This window comes from Bufo gargarizans, chromosome 4 (genome assembly GCF_014858855.1).
Source record: "Bufo gargarizans isolate SCDJY-AF-19 chromosome 4, ASM1485885v1, whole genome shotgun sequence".
Lineage (NCBI taxonomy): Eukaryota > Metazoa > Chordata > Amphibia > Anura > Bufonidae > Bufo > Bufo gargarizans.
The window spans coordinates 230984763-231005785 of record NC_058083.1 but is presented as its reverse complement, the minus strand read 5'-3'; the positions used below and the strand labels follow the sequence as shown (position 1 = coordinate 231005785).

The following is a 21023-nucleotide window of genomic DNA, read 5'->3' as shown; positions in this document are numbered from 1 at the left end:
TTCTGAGGATGCGGGCCGGTGCTGGGATCCTTCACGCTGGACGCATCTCTGGGACAGGACACATATCGGGGTAATTTGCATATGGATCAAATAGTTTTTTTCCCCACAATAAAAGCACACAGAGCTGTGTGGACTGGGTATTGCGGATGTGCTAGCGGCCATCTAGCAACCCATGTCCTCAGCTCTATACATCAAATCCCGGTGACAGGTTCCCTTTAAAACAGAATTTTATGCCAGAATTGTGATGCAATTTTGGCGAAAATTGTGCTTCTTAGGCTACACCCCATTCGCTGTGAAGCTGCATCCCTTCCCACAGAGCCCTACTGCAGCGGTACGGCCACCCCACTTTGAACGGAGCTGTGCTTCCTGTTCCATTCACAGTGCTAATTCCAGCGCCAAATGCTGCAGGGAACAGCTGATTAGTGGGGCTGCGGGGTGTTGGACCCTCACTAATGGGATATTAATGACCTGTCCTAGGAATAGGTCATTAATATCAGTAGCATGGAAAACCTCTTTAATTATCTCTAAATATGGTTGTTTTTTTTCTGGATATAGTGTGCATAAAATTATTTTAAAAAAATGCTTTTACTTCTCTCATCAGGTCTCGCATCCGTAGAGAGCTGTTCATTGAAGAAATTCAAGCAGGTGGTCATGGACAAATTGGTTCTAGTGATTCTCCATCAGCTACAAGCAGCAGAGCAGCCCACAGTTCAGAAGGAGATAGCTGCGATGGTGTAGATATGGAAAGCACAACTGATGGGAAGCATGGTGTCCTTGAAGGAGATGAATTCAGTGACAATATAAAGTCTCAGGGTGGGCAGACAGATTCAGCTTTTGAAGAGGGTGAAGACGCTAGACCTACTGAGAAATCGGACAACAGCCGGTCAGAAGTAGACAGCCCAGTTGAAAAGGTTGAGGAAGGCCGGAGAAAGCAGAGTCGGACTTCCCTTCCTGGATCTCGGTGTTCTGGAGAGAGTTCAGAGACGACACCGAAATCTGCTACTGAAAAGCATGCCTCTACCTCAGCTGCCTCAAGCTTGGTCCCCACAAAGGAGGGTTTTAACAAGTCTAGTGAAGATTCTGAGAAACTATCCAGTGTGCCAAGTACAAGTTCACAGAAAGGAAGCTCGATTCAGAGCTTGTTCAACTTTTCTGAGACAGCAAGTTCCAAAAACACACGGGACAACTCCTTGAGGAAAAAGAAAGCCGCAAACTTGAACAGCATAATTCACCGCTTAGAGAAGGCCGCTAGTCGAGAAGAACCCATCGAATGGGAGTTTTGAAATTAAATTAACCCTGGTTCCAGAAAACTGGGGATTTTAAACTGGACCTCTCACTGGTTATATCATATTGCGCACTTACCGCCCTGCAGGCCACAGGGCAAAAACGCCATAGGCCAAGGTGCATATAGAATAAAAAAGGAGCATTAAGCCCAATTTTATGTTGTGTTTTCGAGGACGAAAACTGAAATATGTAGTCAAGCTTTTTGTAACCTGAAGTGTTTTTACTATTACCCAAGTGATTTTCACACTTTCTGGAATAACTCTTACAGCTTTGCCTTGTGCCCACCTTTTTAGTGTGGGCTTAAAAAAAAGTACAAAAAAAGCTAAAAAAAAATTGAACCCACAAAATATATGGGGGCTTTTTATCTGCCATGTAATGGCCGCAGAGCGATAATACACTATGATCTTCTTATACCAGGAAAAGGAGGAGATTTTTCAGGAAAAAAAAAAAAAGGTTGTCCTTTTTTATCATTTTGGTTTTCCTTTTTAGTAGGTGTTTCAGTTGCCACAAAGAGATTGCACAGTCATCTGACTCTAAACACACTAGTTTGGAATCCTATTTTCAAGAAGTTAAAATAAAAAAATAAAATAAAAAAAGAATAAAAAAAAACCTGCTCAGAACTTTAAATAAAAGAATTACACCAATCCACATATTTTCTAACTAAAGTCACATCAGGAAACTATTTTAATTTGTGGTAGCTGATGTAGTGTTTTCTTGGTAGTGAAACTAGGTATCCAGTGCACATTGTTTCATAGCTTTAACTAATTATGGTCTTTTCCAGACCAGGATTTGTTTATTACACTCCATTTTAGGCCAAATCAGGACAAAAAAAAGATCTGAATTTAGGTATTTTCTAATCTGCTTTTTAACCTCTAACCACAGAGCACGCTGATTCAGACCTCATATTTTGGAAGGGTAAAAGGGTACAAGTTGGAATGGCAGACATGTACTGTTATACATCCTTACAGTATTCCCTACATACCGACACACACACACAAATATGTGTATATATATATATATAGAATTTAGTTTTCTTTTACAAAAGGCCACTTTTTTTTTTTTTATATGTTTAACTATTACCAAATATGCTGCCAGCTTGATGCAGAGAAAATAGACATTTTAAATGCAGTCTAATTATAAACTTTTTATGTATAAAAAATATAATAAAATTATAGAAAAAAAAGATAAAACAAAGCAACCTCTTAACTCTGACATAGTACAGTGTAAATAGTCAAATCTAGAACCAAAATAACCATTGGACGAGACAGCATTTGTGGCCCCCTAGCAATCTTTCCGACAACTGTCTGTTCTCGTTCAAAGTACGACACCCATTCCAATTTGTATCCTCTTCCTTCTTGCTGTCAATATGTGTGTGAGAGAGAACAGAGACGTGTGGGAATACCCGTGTATGCAATTTTATAAGTCTGTGTATTTTCTTATGTACTTGTGCACACATAGAGTGCATTACTGCCACCTTTTTCAATAAGCTGGTTTATCTGCTATGGCTTCGACAAGATTTGCTGAACTAGGCTCGTTTCTCGCCATATCTTAAAAACTAACAATAGATGATTTCAGTATATATATATTTTTTTTGCTTATTTATAGGTGCTGTATTTTATTATCTGATTGTTAGGAAGGGATGAAAACGGGGGCAAATATTCTTTAGAGGGATAGACTGCCGGCAGTATTGGGTATAATTTACAAGATGTAGTTGTCATACTGTATATTATTGATTTAAAGATTTTTTTTCTTTGATCTTATCGTGTATCATTGAAACATTGTGTCTTAGGTCAGCATCTTTTGATGACGTTATTTGGTGCATTTGTTACTTATGTTTTAATATATCTTTTTTTTATTTTATGTTTTAATCCCTTTATCTTATAGGGGATGGGAGTGTTGTTATAAAACTGTACTCCCTATGCTAAACCTCAATGAGCTTGTATTATTTAGTAGAAACATTTTAATGTGTAGAACCACATTTGTTATACAAGAGTGTAGTAAAATAATAAAATGTTCTTTACATGCATTGGTAAGATGCAGTAGCACTTCAGGTTAAGGATAGATTAAATTCTCGATGAACAATACAGAAAACTAATTACAAAAAAAGAGGCTCAGAGGCAAAAAGGGCAAGTAAAAAAAAATGTCAGCAGATTTTTGCTGTATTTGTAGTAACACCAATTGATAATCACTAGTCAATTCGGTTACTGTATATTGTCATCTTTAAAGTTTTTTTTTTTTTTTTTTTTTTTTTTTTTTTTTTCCCCCATCTGAACACTTAAAGGGTTGTTCATGTTTTTGCAGTATGTTCTATAAGCCTATTTCTAAAAAAAAAAAAAAAAAATGTGATTCCCCTTTAACAATATACATTTAAAGCCGTGGTCTCCAACCTGTGGCTCTGCGTAATATTATGAAAATAAATAAATTCTGGTGTGACATAATGAGCATGATGATCAAAAATGATACCTGTCTTTTAGTTTTAAAGATATTTTTTCTCTCTATTTTGCATATAAGTAGAAGTCACGTCCCCATGAATCCCCTTTAAACTGTGTTTAGTAGTGGCACAAATTTGGTGCAGGGGTTTCACAATAACCCCTCACCTTTACACCCTTAACATCAGCATGATAGCTATTAAATAGTTCAGCCTGCAGCCATAATCCACCCAGTAACATGCAAACGTGCATGTTATGCCTGTGCAATCAGCCTTCATATATGTGTGTGGTTGTCATACAGCGTTACCAGCCACTGACACCTAATGCCTGACTAGCTGTCAAAAGAAATTTAAAAATAGTTGGGCCTAAGGCAGCAGCCTATTCTGCCCATCTCTCATCTTAGCTTTGCCCATGTTACCACGTCAGTCACTAAAACTACCAAAGAATTGGAGGCATGTACAGAATATACATACATGTGAAACTCGAAAAATTTGAATATCGTGCAAAAGTCCATTTATTTCAGCAATGCAAGTTAAAAGGAATTGCATTAATGCAGCTTAAAAGTAGAGTTTTATCAAAAGGTTCAATATTCGAGGCTCAAAGTGTCACACTCTAGTCAGCTAATTAATCCATACCCACTGAGCAAAGGGTACCTCAAAATAGTGACTTTGGGGATTCATAAGCTGAAATCCATAATCACCCAAATTATACCAAATACAGGCTTGAAATATCTCGCTCTGCATGTACTGAGTCTATCTCATATGTTAGTTTCACCTTTTAAGTTGCATTACTAAAATAAATGAACTTTGCACGATATTCTAATTTTTCGAGTTTCACCTGTATTTCTTAACTATAGATATCAATCTTTTCCGGTCTTAGGTGTAAATAATAGGCTATTTAAAAAGTTTACATACACCTACATAATAGGGTAGGTTCACATCTGCGGCAGGTAAAACCAGTAGTCTGTTCCGGCAAAGGAGCAGACTACTGAAGTTACTGTATCCGGCACCGCCAGATCCCCATTGATTGTGATGGGATCCAGCAGGTTCCCAGTATAAATGCTGGGAAAATACCGCAGTATTAGGAGAAAGCTAAAGAATACCTCTGGGCTATAAATGGGACCAAATAAACCAGGGATATTGAGAAGAACAAAAGTAGAGATCATGTGGGCAAACTCTCCTAACCAGTACTGTAGCTGATAGTGAGGATGCGGGCTTCTTAGTGTCCCTCCCACCAGATCACTCGGCAAATGCTCAATTCCCATATAACACTGCTGCATGAGCTGTTACAGGACACCCATTGGAATCAATGAACATCCATGTAGCACCCCTTCATGACCTCCATATGCCCTGATGGGAGACACGGAAATAGATGTCCAAATTATTGTCCAAAGTGGGAAACCTTTAAACCCTGGCTAGCCTCCTCTAGGCTAACAAGCTTCTAATTCATTACATCCTGTAAACATCCAAAGATTTTCTTAATTGTTTCTTTTTGATGACCATCTGCAGATTTCACCCATATGTCAGAAGAGCCGCTACAGTGAAGGAGACCCATAAAGCCATACTATCCATGTGTTACATCAACAGACTATGGTCTTCTATGCAAACTGGTCCTAAACCAGTAGATGAACCAAAAATCACAAATTAGTCATGCATGTAGGATCTATCCACATATTCAGTATAATCTTTTCCAGCCATAGATATAGACATGTGCAGCTGGCACACTGTAAAAATAGACATTACTGCCACATACCCTTTTTTTTGCATATGAGGAGAGTTAAAGATTTGTCACCTAAGTTATAGAGCAAAACTACTGCATTACAGCAACACTAAGCAATAAGGTATAGGACCATACTGAGTACTATACTGCTGTTACATTATACAGGGAAATCCTCCAGCATTGTCAGGTAATCTGTATATCTCATTGTCCATTTTTATTCAATGTACATTCTAATAACTGTATGGTGACCACTGAAGTATCTCCAAGCATGCTCTACTTCTACCATGCTTCTCTCTAAACTTTCACATACATGAGAGATTTTTACGACTGGCCTGTGTATGAGGTCCAAGTCCCAGAGACTCCAGAATTTTTTTCATATTCACAGTTTATTGCTAAGTTTTCCAGTATAGTTTCTATATCAATTCCTTGTGATGTTCAAGATCTCTGCTTGCAGTTTACTTCCAGATTAAGGCTTTTTGAGACCAGGGCAATTTTGGAAATGCTGTTTCCCATTTTTCCTTCCCGCCTTCCAAGAGCCCCAACTTTCTCATTTTTGTGTCAACATGGCTAAAGGAGGGCTTGTTTTATGCTGGATTAGTTCTTATTTTTAAAAGCACCATTTAACAATCCATGTGATTAATGTATTGTGAAGCTGTAAGAAAAAAAAGATATTTTGGGGGGTTAAAAAATGCAATTCAATGTAATTTGGGGTTATTTTTTACGGCGTTTACTATGCAGTAAAAGTGAAGGCTAATTTTTTTTGCAAGATGAGCTGTCGTTTTTATTGGTATATTTTGAGGAACACGTAACTTTTTATAATTTTTTTTAATTTGAATTCCATTTTTGGGGTGCGGCAAAGTGACACAAAAAAAAAAATTCTGTTTTTTTTTCACGCTGTTTACTGTGCAGGATTAATCACATGATATTTTAGTATAGTGCCCATTTTTTGGATGCAACGATACCAATTATTTTATTTTTATTATGCTAAATGGAAATTGTTTTTTTAATTAATATTTCTGTGGTTTTTAAAATATTTTTAAACACTACTTATTCAAGTCGTCTTGTACTATTCACTGCGATACTTCAGTATTCTGAAATAAAAATGGCAAAACAATTTCTAGCTTTCAGATTCTGTAGTCTGAAAAATAGCACACACCATACAAACATAAAACTACCCCGCCACTTGTTACAGATACACTTCATGTCCAGTCCTGTGGGTTAAATACACATATGTCATGTAGTCATTTTGGGATAATAGATCAATTAGGGTAGAGACAGGTGCAGAGGCTGTCGTCCTACCTGGTACCTAGAGCCAAAAGTGGACACATAAGGTCCCTCTGCCCCCAGCCCTATGAATGTGTCATAGTTAAAGGCCCTTTACAGATTTTACATTGCTAGATGCTGTAGGTTACCTCTCTGGGTAGAGACATGCATAGAAACTGAAAACTGCACCAACATGTGTTTTTGCTACAAATTGGTGCAATTTTCAAGCTCATTGTTAATTGCAAAGATGTTCTGCAGGTAAACATCAATTTTACCCATAATACCGCCTGGTCTTTACCACATGTCAGTTTGTAGGGGGGGAAGACACATTAGAGCCACACCTTGGCTGCATTCTGGCCACTTTGTATCTTTATTAAGGATGAAACCGATTAACCCTCCTGATCAAGCTCTGATGGAGAATGGGTAAGAAGTTACCTGCCAGATCCTGCGCCACCACCCTGTTTCTCCTGTCCGGGCTCTATTTACCCAGCTGCAGTGGTGATGTCATTTCAACAACACATGACCACTGCATCCAATCACTAGTCTCAGAGATGAACCCAGGCCAGTGATTGGCTGCAGCAGTCATGTATTGTTGACGTAACGTCACTGCTGCAGCTGAGTAAATAAAGCCCGGCCAGGAGAACTGGAGCAGCCGAGCAGAATCTGTCAAGTAAGTATTTAGCCATCCTTCATTGCAGCTTGATCTGGAGGGTCGAAACTGGACAACCCTTTAAACACCTAATGTATTTTAATGCGCCCAATAACCAGTTTTTTTGGAATTTTTTTTTCTTGCCTTTTGCCTCTAAGAGCCTGAAAATATTTTCAACAGATATTGTGGTTCAAAGTGTTGGATTTCCTTATACTATTTAGTTTCAGTAGATTCAGGACTGGTTGTGATGCAAGAAACTGCAATATACCACATGTATCATTCTAGGACAGAGAGAACTGTTCTGTACACCAGACAGATATCTTCTGCTATACTAAGACGTATCAAATGGTAAATGGCACTTTGTTTCTGGACTTCCAAATGCTCATTATATTTTACGAGGAAATATTGTAACGTTTTGGTTTCTAAATCCCATTAATATTTCATTGTTGTGTTGTAAGACATTAACCCTGCTACATTGTTACAGTAAGTGTCTACTGAGATTGACTACACCATGTAGATTAAGCTTTTGGTGGCCTAACTTGAGTTTCTGTCAGTGACGACTGGTGGAAGCAGCCATTGTAGGGAGTCAACCAATATTCCAGAGTAGGTAGCCTATCCGTTACTAGTGACCGGAGAGAGGAATGATTGCCTGCTGCCGTCACTGATGGATTCCCATAGTAATGTGATTGCTTCCTATCCTCAGGCATAATGGTTAAGCCCTCACATAATGGCCGCCTCTACTCTGGGTCGGTGACTGGTTACCACATGTGCATCTATCTGTCACCTAGATCTCAGCAATTTCAGATAAATTCCACTTCCGCAGCGAGCACGTTTTGGACAGAAGCTAAAAAAATTGCCACTATATAATTTCACATTGTCACACTAAATATTGGTCATAACCTCATGACAATACAGCCTGCAGTACTTTTTATATATATATTTTTCTCCTCATTTCATATTTTTTTGCAATGAGTCTACCACAAATGCAGTTGTATTTGGATAGACATATGGGCTTGTATCCAAAGGCAAGATTCACCTGTAACAAAGGAGGAAAATAACGCATTTCTTCATGTCCCTGTTTATGTTACTCTAAAACTAACTCTATATATTTGTGCAATAACTACTTGCCATGAAGATGGGTGCAGCTGAAAAATGCCCTGACTACTAACACAGCACAAGATGAACTCAGACGTGATGTACTTGTCTTTTTTTTATCCTTATTTCTTGAGAACATTTGAATAAGCTCAGTTCCCCCGGTGTATTGTGGTGTCTGACATTTTTAGCAGTATTCTATTATTTTTTTAAAAAAATTTTTTTTCTGTACTGCATTAAGTCTTAGATGTTTTTAGAGCTTGTTTGTTATTCACGATCACAAGTTTAAAAATATGAAAAAAACAAAAAAACAAAAATCCTCACAAGAGACCCAACTGACCAAAAAAAGTGTAATTTTTGTACACGTAGCTTTGAGAAGCCCATGTTGTGTTGCTGTGACTCCTTTTTTTGTAGCTTTTTCTTTATTGGTATTTGTTCAAACTTATAGTACAAGTTCTTTATGGCTGGCGACAGTGGGAATAGAGGTCCCGTCAGCAGGCATTGTTCTGTCTTTGTTTGGGTAGCCATAATAATGTTTGTTCTCAGCACTGTACAACGGTCCCTATATGATATGGAGAAGCAATATCACTGTATGAATCTCACACAATGTATTATTATTATTCACTAGCACCCTAGGTGTGATAATTGAAGTAAATATCTTTTATACAAACACAGTCAATGGTGGTTTGTCATTCTTTAATGTGGTCAAAACAGCAAACATTTACAGAGCAGCGTGAATTGCTGTATTTATTTTACACTTTTTGTTTATCATATATGAAAACCTTGATAAATTATGTTGAAGATTATGTATGTGGATTCATTTGCGAAAACTGCTTCAAGAAAATGGCGCAGATCAATGAGATGTTGGTTTTCCTTAAATTGCATTTCCAATCAAAGGCATATTCCCATCAGGGATATTGAAGGCATATAGTTAGGATATGCCATCAATGTCAGATAGGTGGGGGTCTCGCCACTTTTCACTGCTATGGGACTTCCAAAAATAGGCAAGCACTTGCTCGACTATTTTCAGCAGTCCCATAGGGGTAAATGGAGAGGTGGCCATTCTTGCTCTGTGCGCTTTCCATTCACCACTATGGAACTTCCAAGTGCACTCGGTTATTTTCGGAAATATCATAGGGATACAGTGCATTTGAAAGCTTTTTTTTTTTTTCATCAATTCATCAATCGGAACTCAGTACCCCATAATGACAGTGAAAGTAGAATGTTTGAAACTTTGCTAATTTATTGAAGACGAAAAACTGCATTGACATAAGCATCAGACCCTTTACTCAAGACTTTGAAGCACCTTTGGCAGCTGTTACAGCCTCCAGTCTTCTTGGATATGATGCCACAAGGTTTGCACATATGGATTATTTGCAGATCCTCGCAATCTCAGTAAGGTTGGATGGGGACTACAGTTGCAAGAAAAAGTATGTGAACCCTTTGGAATGATATGGATTTCTGTACAAATTGGTCATAAAATGTGATCTTATCTTCATCTAAGTCACAACAATAGACAATCACAGTCTGCTTAAACTAATAACACACAAATAATTAAATGTTACCATGTTTTTATTGAACACACCATGTAACCATTCACAGTGCAGGTGGAAAAAGTATGTGAACCCCTAGACTAATGACATCTCCAAGAGCTAATTGGAGTGAGGTGTCAGCCAACTGGAGTCCAATCAGTGAAATGAGATTGGAGGTGTTGGTTACAGCTGCCCTATAAAAAACACACACCAGTTCTGGGTTTGCTTTTCACAAGAAGCATTGCCTGATGTGAATGATGCCTTGCACAAAAGAACTCTCAGAAGACCTACGATTAAGAATTGTTGACTTGCATAAAGCTGGAAAGGGTTATAAAAGTATCTCCAAAAGCCTTGCTGTTCATCAGTCCACAGTAAGACAAATTGTCTATAAATGGAGAAAGTTCAGCACTGCTGCTACTCTCCCTAGGCGTGGCCGTCCTGTGAAGAGCAAGAGCACAGCGCACACTGCTCAATGAGGTGAAGAAGAATCCTAGAGTGTCAGCTAAAGACTTACAAAAGTCTCTGGCATATGCTAACCTCCCTGTTAGCGAATCTATGATACGTAAAACACGAAACAAGAATGGATTTCATGGGAGAATACCACAGAGGAAGCCACGGCTGTCCCCAAAAAAAATATTGTTGCATGTTTACAGTTTGCACAAGAGCACCTGGATGTTCCACAGCAGTACTGGCAAAATATTATGTGGACGGATGAAACCAAAGTTGAGTTGTTTGGAAGAAACACACAACACTATGTGTGGAGAAAAAGAGGCACAGCATACCAACATCAAAACCTCATCCCAACTGTAAAGTATGGTGGTGGGGGCATCATGGTTTGGGGCTGCTTTGCTGCGTCAGGGCCTGGACGGATTGCTATCATCAAAGAAAAAATTAATTCCCAAGTTTATCAAGACATTTTGCAGGAGAACTTTAGGCCATCTGTCAACCAGCTGAAGCTCAACAGAAGATGGGTGTTGCAACAGGACAACGACCCAAAGCATAGAGGTAAATAAACAGAATGGCTTAAACAGAAGAAAATACGCCTTCTGGAGTGGCCCAGTCAGAGTCCTGACCTCAACCCGATTGAGATGCTGTGGCATGACCTCAAGAAAGCGATTCACACCAGACATCCCAAGAATATTGCTGAACTGAAACAGTTCTGTAAAGAGGAATGGTCAAGAATTACTCCTGACCGTTGTGCACGTCTGATCTGCAACTACAGGAAACGTTTGGTTGAAGTTATTGCTGCCAAAGGAGGTTCAACCAGTTATTAAATCCAAGGGTTCACATACTTTTTCCACCTGCACTGTGAATGTTTACATGGAGTGTTCAATAAAAACATGGTAACATTTAATTATTCGTGTGTTATTAGTTTAATCAGACTGTGATTGTCTATTGTTGTGACTTAAGCCTCATTCACACGTCAGTGTTTTGGTCAGTGATCTACATCAGTGATTGTGAGTCAAAATCAGGATTGGAGCCTCCACAGACATAAGGTATAAGGGAAAGATCAGCACATGTTCTGTGTTTAGAGCCGCACATGGTTTTGGCTCACAATCACTGAAGGAAATCACTGACCAAAACACTGACGTGTGAATAAGGCTTTAAATGAAGATCAGATCACATTTTTTTGACCAATGGCAGAAATCCATATCATTCCAAAGGGTTCACATACTTTTTCTTGCAACTGTATTGGTGGACAGCCATGTTCGATTGGGTTCAAGTCAGGGCTCTGGCTGGGTTACTCAAAGACATTCATAGAGTTCTTCCTAAGCCACTCCTGTCTTGTGGTTGTTTGCTTAGTGTCATTGTCATGTTTGAATGTAAACCTCCAGGCCAAAACACTCTGGATCAGGTTTTCATTAATAATATCTTTGTACTATGCTCCATTTAGCTTTCTCTCAACTCTGACCAGTCTCCCTGTCCCAGCCACTGGCAAACACGTCTAAAGCATGATGCTGCCACCACCATGCTTCGCTGGGGATAGTATTGGGCAGGTGATGAGCACTGCTTGGTTTCCCTATGACACTTAGAATTGAGGACAAAAAGTTCAATATTTGTTTCATCAGACCAGAGATTCCTGTTAATAACAATCTGAGTCCTTTAGGTGCTTTTTTGAAAGCTTTCATGTGTTGTTTTTTTTTTGTTACTGAGGAAAGGCTTCTTTTTGGTCACTTTGCCATAAAACCTAGATTGGTGGAGTGCTGCAGTAAATGTTGACCACCTAGAAGTTTATCCCATCTGCACACAGTATCTTTGGAGCAAAGTCAAAGTGACCATTGGGTTCTTGGTCACCTCTCTTACAAGGCCCTTTTCCTCAGATTACTTAGTTTGGTGGGGTGGCCAGTAGAGATGAGCAATTTTTTTTGTAAGTAGCGGGTGCAATGACAGGGAGCTGCGATAGCATCTGAGTGTAAAATAACAATAAAAATAAATAAAATCAAACTTACAGCCTCCATTTGCTCATGACGGACCGGTCGCCGCGTCTTGCTTGAAGATCTCGGCCGAAATCCCGTGCGGCGCGAGATTACAGCAGTAAGTTTGATTTTATTTATTTTTTATACCATTTCAGGTTAAATCGATTCGCTGACACGAAGCACAAGGAAATTCATCTTCTAGGCAAATCGAATTTATCCTGAAATTCGGCTAGAGTTCTACTTCATGGGATTCGATTCGCTCATCTCTAGTGGCCAGCTCAACTTTTTTCATTTAAGAATTATAAAGGCCACAGCTTTTTGGAAGACTCAGTGCAGCACAATTTTTTATAACTTTCTCCAAATTTGTGACCACACAATCCAGGGCTCTACGGACAATTCTTTCCTCCTCATGGCTTGTTTTTTGCTCTGATTATACATTGTCAACTCTGAGATCTTATATAGACAGCGGTTTATCTTTTCAACTCATGTCCAATCAACTAAATTTATCACAGGAGGACTCTAATCAAGGTGTAGAAACATCTCAAAGAAGATCAAGAGAAATGGGAAGCCCCAGAGCTAAATTGTCATAGCAAAGTATCTCAAAAACGTCCATGCGAAAATTTTGTTTTTCCTTGTTAATAAATTTGTAAGCATTTCTAAAATTCTGCTTTCACTTTCTCGTTAAGGCTACTTTCACACTTGCGGCAGAGTAATCCGCAAAGCAGTTAGCCGGAACTGCCTGCCGGATCAGGCAATTTGCATGCAAACAGACAGCATTTGTAGACGGATCCGGATGCGTTGCAAGAACGGATCCGTCTCTCTGTTTGTCATACGGACAAATAGATCAGTTTCTATTTTTTCTCGCGTCCGGATCCGGCATTGCAGTATTTTTAATGCCGGCTCCGGCACTAATACATTTCAATGTAAATTAATGCCAGATCCGGCATTCCGGCAACTGATCCGGAAGCTGCGGTATTTCCTCCGTCCAAAACGCTGTTGAATGACTGAACTGATGACTTCCTGATGCATCCTGAACAAATTTCTCTCCATTCAGAATGCATAGGGATAAAACTCATCAGTTCTTTTCCGGTGTAGAGCCCCTAGGACGGAACTCAACACCGGAAAAGAAAACCGCTAGTGTGAAAGTACCCTAAGGCAGACTGAGTGCAGAATGATGGGGGAAACTTTATTTTTATTTTTTTTCAGAACAAGGCCACAACATAACAAAATGTGAATAAAGTGAAAGGGTCTGAAAGCTTTCCAAATGCACTGTAAATGAAGAGCAGAACGCTCATGGATAGTGTGCTCTCCTTCGATTCAGGGGCCAAATTCTTTAGATAGAAGTGGCCACCACAGATGAGACCTGCATGTATCTGTCATTGATAGCATATCCTAGTGATATACCATCAATGTCCCAGATGGGAACACTCCTTTAAATCTATAATCAGATTGGTTGCTATTTGGCAGCACCAGTATACTATGAATTGTATCGCTCTATCTTGTTAGTAAGAGTACACATGGCTAGAGCAGGCCATGGTTGGTATGAGACCCAAATGTGACCTGAGATAATAAACAAACCTCCAATGCAGTGGATCTTTCACTAAAAAAAAACATTCTTTAGGAGGATGATCTATAATATTTTAAGTAATAGAGAGTGATTTAAAAAAATACCTGGCTCTCCATGCCATTGATCCAGTGGTCCCTGTCGGTCTCTATCTGCTATTTCAGTTACTGCAGTTTCACTTAACCACAATTGACCACTGTACAGCACATCATGTATCATTTAAAATGTGTGCCGTACTGAGTAACCTGATGGAATCACGTACAGTCCTGCCCAGGATGTAAATCATGGCTTTGTCCAGTGTATCCACTCTCCTAATAATGGCCCCAATGTAGAAGAGCAGGAATTCTGGCAAATTGGATGTGCCAAAGATAAGTCGTAAAAAGTTCTTCCTAGGTACGAACAGTGCATGGTGGTCGCTACCAGGCAGATGAAGTGCTTTATTGACCCAAGGCTGTTTACCCAACATTGGCCCCCTCCCTCCATTTGCCCCTGACCATCCCCCCCCCCCTTTATATACATAGACCTGTACCATATATACAAAGACATGTGTGTGTGTGTATGTATGTATATATATATATATATATATATATATATATATATACTGTTTATCTAGACATGTATATACAGTGTATACGCATACATATATATACACATACTTACAGGCATACTGGGGGAGAAGATGATCTTCGTCTCTTACTTTGCTGCCACCGATAATTTTAATTGCTTCCTGTCCAGGTCACAGGTTGTCATCATTCACTGCTCTTGCCGGACAGACTGAGGCAATGTAGATGGGCAGTGGTGCACGTTCCACAGTAAAAAGATAAAGCCACAGGCTCTCCACTGGAGCCTAATGTGTTTGTGGTCTATAATGGCCCCCCCAAAAAAAGTCAGTGGCCCAGGGCTGCCACCCCAATCGACCACATTATAGTCTGCCATTGGTTTCTACTGCAAATTCAGGGATACGCTTGGAACCTATTCCCAGTGGATATTGGGGTTTTGCTGTATATCTTTGTCGCTGATGCTAACTAACCATGTGGTCAAAGGTAAGTGATTGGCTGCAGTGGTCATGTGGTTAGATGTCTTGTGATCAACTTGCACATAAGTCCACAGTGGGTGACAGAAACCAATGGATCCGTTATTATGTGAGGGGGGGTTTGATTATTATTATTATTATTTTTTTTAAAGCATCACTTCTAAAAATAGTTTTATATGGACAATTGTCATATTTAAAATGGACGTACTAGCATCATGTAACATACCAGGACTACTGATGCGGACAGTATTTACTTTACGCCTGGTTCACACTTGAGCGTATTTGAGAGGCGCGTTTTTATGGGACGTTTTCGGGGCGTATTACAGCGTGTTTTTGGAAATGGGAAACGCGTGGCGTACACGCGTTCTTGCGATTGACCACAGAGGCGTCCAATGAAAAACAGAGGTGTTTATGTACAGAACGCGTGACAATACGCCCCAAAGAAGCTCCTGTACTTCTTTGGGCGTAGGGCGTTTTAAAGATATACCGATTGTAGTCGACGATACTATCGGGCTTGAGGACCGTTGCCGTGGTACCTTGCACAGAGACGGGGGTGGTGCTGTTACCGTGGATTGTGGACAGCATAAGGACATACCTCTTGTCCTTCTACCTGACCAGCAACAGGTTTCCACTGGTAAGGGCACGAGTTATCCACATACAAGTGGTAACCCTTATCTAGCAGTGTGTACATAAGGTCCCACACGAGTTTCCCGCTAACACCCAGAGTGGGGGGACATTCTGGGGGTTGAATACGGGAATCTCGCCCCTCGTACACACAAAATTTGTAAGTGTACCCTGAGGCACTCTTACAAATTTTGTACATTTTCACGCCATACCTCGCCCGCTTAGTGGGAATGTATTGGCGGAATCTGAGTCTCCCCTTGAACGCAACAAGAGACTCATCAACCGCGACCTCCCTTCCAGGTACGTAGGCCTGCTCAAATTTGGCCCCGAAGTGATCGATGACCGGCCGTATCTTATACAGAGGGTCATGGGCATAATGCAGACATTTCCGGGTGGCCTCAAACCGGGGATGTGTCATGGCCATACTGTAGAGTGGGGACTGGTAGAGGACGTCCCCATTCCAGTATTGCCTGACACTGGGTTTTTGGACTAGACCCATATGCAGCACGAGTCCCCAAAATGTCCTCATCTCGGCTGCACTGACCGGCGTCCAGCCACCGGGTCTAGCCAAAAATGAGCCCGGGTGCTGAGCAACAAACTGTTGGGCGTACAGGTTCGTCTGCTCCACCATCAGATTGACAAATGGGTTACTGAAAAAAAAAAAACTAAAAAAGTCAATTTTAGTAAACCCCACTGTGGGAATCTGGATTGCCAACAAAATCCGGAATCTCGGGCTCAAAATCCACTGGGGGACACCAGCTAAGTTCACCGGCAGGGGGCTCCGGTGGGCTTATTTGGTGGGCTGGGAAACCAGTACGAGCCCCAGGGCGGCTCGTACTAGGGTGGGCCACAGGGTCCCTAGCATGTGGGGCCCCTGGCTCCTCCTGGTGGCGTCTCCGCCTCCTTGGGGGCTCATCGTCATCAGATGATGATGAGGAGGATGCGAATGACAATAGGAACGTGGGGTCATCCTCATCCTCACTGGGGCTCTCAGAGTCTGAGGCAATCTGGGTGTATGCCTCCTCCACCGAGAACATCCGGCGGGCCATGGGTATGTGTGTATGTGCGTGCGTGTAAACCTTTATTGTGTGTGCGGGGGGAACGGGTGTTCGCGTACTAAAAAGTGGAAAAAAAAATGGAGAAGTGTTAGGAAAAAAAAAAAAAAGTTCAAACTTGCTGATCAGCGGTGGGGCGGGCGATGCACTAACAGTGGCCGGACGTTAAGAGTGCCGGACAGTCAGCGCACACTGATGGTGAGGGGGGCCGGTTGGGGGGGGGGGCAAGTGGCAGGGGGGGTCTAGGGTCTGAAAGCTGAAAAAAAATAAAAAGTTTAAATAAAAGTGATTTAGTTTTTTTTTTTCCTAACTAACTTTTCCCTTCTATCCCTGCCTAACGGTGCCTCTCCCTCACTGACCCTAACCTACCTGGAGGGCGATGGATGCAGGAGGGTGATGGGTGCCGATTTAGGGGGGATCTCAGGAGCCTGGTGAGGACGGTGGTGCTGGTGCAGAACAGGAAGAGGAGGGGAGAGAGGAGCGCAGGAAGTTTGAATCTCGCGCCTCTCTCCCCTGCACCAATTAGCACCCTGGACAGCAGCATTCAGTACCAGGGCCAGCACCGCCTCTCCAAATCTTCGTACTGCGATTGGTGGTGTGTAATCACGCCACCGATCGCAGTCTTTTTCCGGAAAACGCAGCAAACCGCAGGTCTCAATTGACCTGCGGTTTTCTGCGATCGCCGATATGGGGGGGGGGGGTCAGGATGCCGGCTGAATGATTTCAGCCGGCATCCTGTTCGGATTAACCCCCGCGGCGCCGCAATCACGATTTAAACTTGGGACCTACCGGTACGCCCTGAGTCCTTAAGGATTCTGGAAATAGGGCGTACTGGTACGCCCTAAGTCATTAAGGGGTTAAATCACCCCCTTGCCCAATTTTACATATAAAATATATAAACGATAAATAAATATTACATATTGCCATGCCCGAAAAAATGCAAACTATTAAAATATTAAAAAAATATCTCCTATGCGGTGAATGCCGTAACAGAAAAAAATAAAAAATAAACTTGCAATTTGCCTTTTTTTTTGTCACCTTGTCCAGACAAAAATTTGGATTGGACTGTTCTATTATGGTCTAGGCGTTCCATAAAATGTGGAATGCACGTGGCTTTTTTGGTTTATTTTTTTTTTCACATGGTATTGAGTATCGCAATACTTTTTTATGGTATCGAAATCGAGTCAAATTTTTTATTTATTTTTTTGTTCTTTTTTTTAATTATACCGTAATTATATGTATTTTAAATTTGGCTACTAAAAATTAAAATTTGGCTCCTAAATTTTTCAGGTTAGGAGCCAATGGCTCCTTGATATTTTTTTTTTTAGTCTGGAGCCCTGTAGACCTGCCTACTACATGGGGCCACGTTTAGTTTTTTTTTTTCAAGGCCACTTTAAGTTCTCAGTCTGTCCCTGAAAACAAGTTGCTCCTTTTTTTTCTTATACTGAACAAAACCTTTAATAGTATGGAATCCTCAAATTTCTAATGGTGGCGGGGTTCTGCACCAATAGTTTGGCAATATTACGCGTATTGGGTGATCTTCAAGTAGAATGCAACCTTTACAAAGGCTGACATAAGTTAAAGGGGTTGTCCGGTACTTAAATGGGTTCGCCAGGCATTTTGTCTAAATACCGTATGGTACTAACATATGGTGGGACGCTCTTTTACATAGAACTTACTTTCTCCCAAAGTCGCTCTGCATGCTCTTCCACCCGGGAATGTGCACGGGTCAAGCTAGAAGTCTTGACCAAGTATCCCAAATTATTGAGTTATATAGCCTGATCCATTGAGGGGATCAAAGGGATTAAAACTTAGCATTTAATGATGATCAATTAGAAAAAATGGCACAAAAAAAGAAAAACATATAAATATTAGGTAGACAGGCCCAGAGGGGCCAAACACAATTGCACGAGATAAACACCAAATGTCAAAAAATGGAACGTTCTCACCCGGATGGTTGATGAGTGGGCCGATCTCTGTAGATGAAACCTGGATAATGCGGTCACAGGTACGGAGTCAGGTTCTCAGCGGGTGCTGGTGCTGGTTGTAGAACTGCGTGCAGTAAGGATAATACCGAAGGTATTGGATGGTAGGCAGGGTCAGGAAGCTTGTTCCCTAATGTGTCCCTAGTGATGGGGGAGGGGCTATTGAACCCTACCTATCTATACGGAGTGCTTGCTCCGCAAGGAGCGACCCCGTCCGGATACCTAGCCCTGGTGGGGCCGGTGTCCCTAATAAGCCCTAGCGAAGTCCCGACGTGTCACGTTTCGGTTTAAATAACTCATCAGGGGACGTGAAAAAAAGGGGGGGGGGGCTAGCAGGCACTATTGTGCCTGAGAGGCGAAAAAAATGCTGTTAGCTAGGCCTGTGGCAGGGACCAGCCACAGCAGTGGGAGATTAGAGCAGTGAAACAGAAAATATACCTGTTTAAAACTGCAGAAAAGGTCCAGTGGGGCCTGTTATAACTCCGGGTGCAATGGCCAGGCCAGTGGGACTGGACCATCAAAAATATCCTACAGGTGGGACCGCAAATGCTGGGTGGCCAGTGGGCTGTCCAGACATATGTGCCAGAACGGCAGAGAGCGGTCACTGTGGGGCCCAAATCAAGGGTATGCAATGAGGGGCTGTCAGCCTTCCACCCGGGTCCTGACCAGATGTGGCCGCATCTTTTCCTGTTCAGCTGCATTATAGTCCAGGGATGGACAACCTGCGGCTCTCCAGCTGTTGCAAAACTACAACTCCCAGCATGCCCAGACGGGCATGGTGGGAATTGTAGTTTTACAACAGCTAGAGAGCCGCAGGTTGGCCAGCCCTGTTATAGTCAATGCAACTGTATAGGATAAGAGCGGCCACATCTGGTCAGGACCTTGGTGGAAGAGCATGCAGAGAGTGCCAGGGCATTGGAGAGGGTGCATCAAGGGAGCAAAGGAGGGGAAGTTGCATTCCCCGTGTAAAAACAATTCTGCAGCATCTATCCTTATACTTTGTGTCATTCCCCTATTATTCCTACTGGAAGTTTATGAATAAACTGCCAGTACAACAAAGGTCCAGCTTGGTGTTACAAATTAGGAGAGGGGAGTCTCTGCACAGTCTGCCACTTGCAGCACCGAATGGAGAGTATCAAACTGTGCAGGAACCCCCCCCCCCCCACAAACACAAACACACACACACACATTACCCAGCTGCACCCCTATTGCAGACTGTTGGCAATTCATTTATACACTTCTAGTAGGAGTAATAGAGGAATTGCAGAACATAGAGTTATAGGAAAAGATGCTTCAGAACTTTTAATGCATGGAGAATGCAAAGTAGCTAATTAGACGTGTCAGGAGAGGTGACTGGTTGAAAGGGGTTTTCCAAAACACCAATACTGATAACCTATCCTCTGTCCAAACAGCTGATCGGCAGGGGTCCTGGGTGTCGGACCCCCACCCATCAGATACTGATGACCTGTCCAGAGTATAGGTCATCAGTATTAAAATATCAGAAAATCCTTTTAGCCTTCAGTCTGCAAACTGCTAGTACAAGAATAGTGTTGGAAAAACTGAGGCTTCCCAACAGTAAAGTTCTTCTGAAAAGATTTAATGAGTAACTTTTCCAAGACAATGCCAGACTGGGTGGACTTCAGCTATATGTTACATGTAAGGTTCCACTGTCTTGAATTTATTAGTCCTTTAATAACTGAGTTGTTATTTTCCTGCGTTTATCCCTGGAATTAGAGGGGACTGGAATTGGAGAAGACATAATCTAGAGCAGAGGCTACAATCAGTCATTTTTGGAGGCCTTGTTTTTTGCGGGACAAGTGTCACCATTTAACCCCTTAGAGCAGGCATGCTCAACCTGCGGCCCTCCAGCTGTTACAAAACTACAACTCTCAGCATGCCCGAACAACCTACAGCTATCAGCCTACAGCAGGGCATTGTGGGAGTTGTAGTTTTACAACAGCTGGAGGGCCGCAGGTTGAGCATGCCTGCCTTAGAGACTACAAATTTTTATGGCGGACTAGTCTAAGCGCTGCACAGGACTGCAGGAGAGAGTGGGGGCTCAGCTCTCCCTGCTCTAACATTTAACCTCTTAGATGCCACAGGCAAGAGCACCCGTGGCATTTAAGTGGTTACAGATGAAGCAGACTCCCTCTGCTTCCCTTTTGCACCCCACAAATGACATTGCGGGGTGCCAATGTCTCTGCACGCAGGCTGGAGTGTATTGAAGGCCCCAGGCCTGCCTCCAGCATGTCCCAACGGGCTGTTCCTCTCTGGCGCAATCTGCTGGTGGATGTTGGTATTTGGTCAGTGATTTTGATCAATGATTTGTAAACCAAAACCAGGAATGGAGAGACATAAGGAATAATGGAAATATTTG

At 41.7% G+C, this 21023-nt stretch overlaps 1 protein-coding gene across 1 annotated transcript in view; it reads left to right on the top strand.

Annotated features, from left to right (window-relative positions):
- CUX1 (cut like homeobox 1) overlaps positions 1-9121 on the top strand; it is a 182349-nt gene extending 173228 nt beyond the window's left edge. The window contains exon 23 of the mRNA XM_044291108.1: positions 602-9121. Within this exon, the coding sequence (XP_044147043.1) occupies positions 602-1283 (682 nt within the window). The 3' untranslated portion in view covers positions 1284-9121. The remainder of the gene's footprint in view (positions 1-601) is intronic.
- The last annotated feature ends 11902 nt before the right edge of the window (positions 9122-21023 follow it).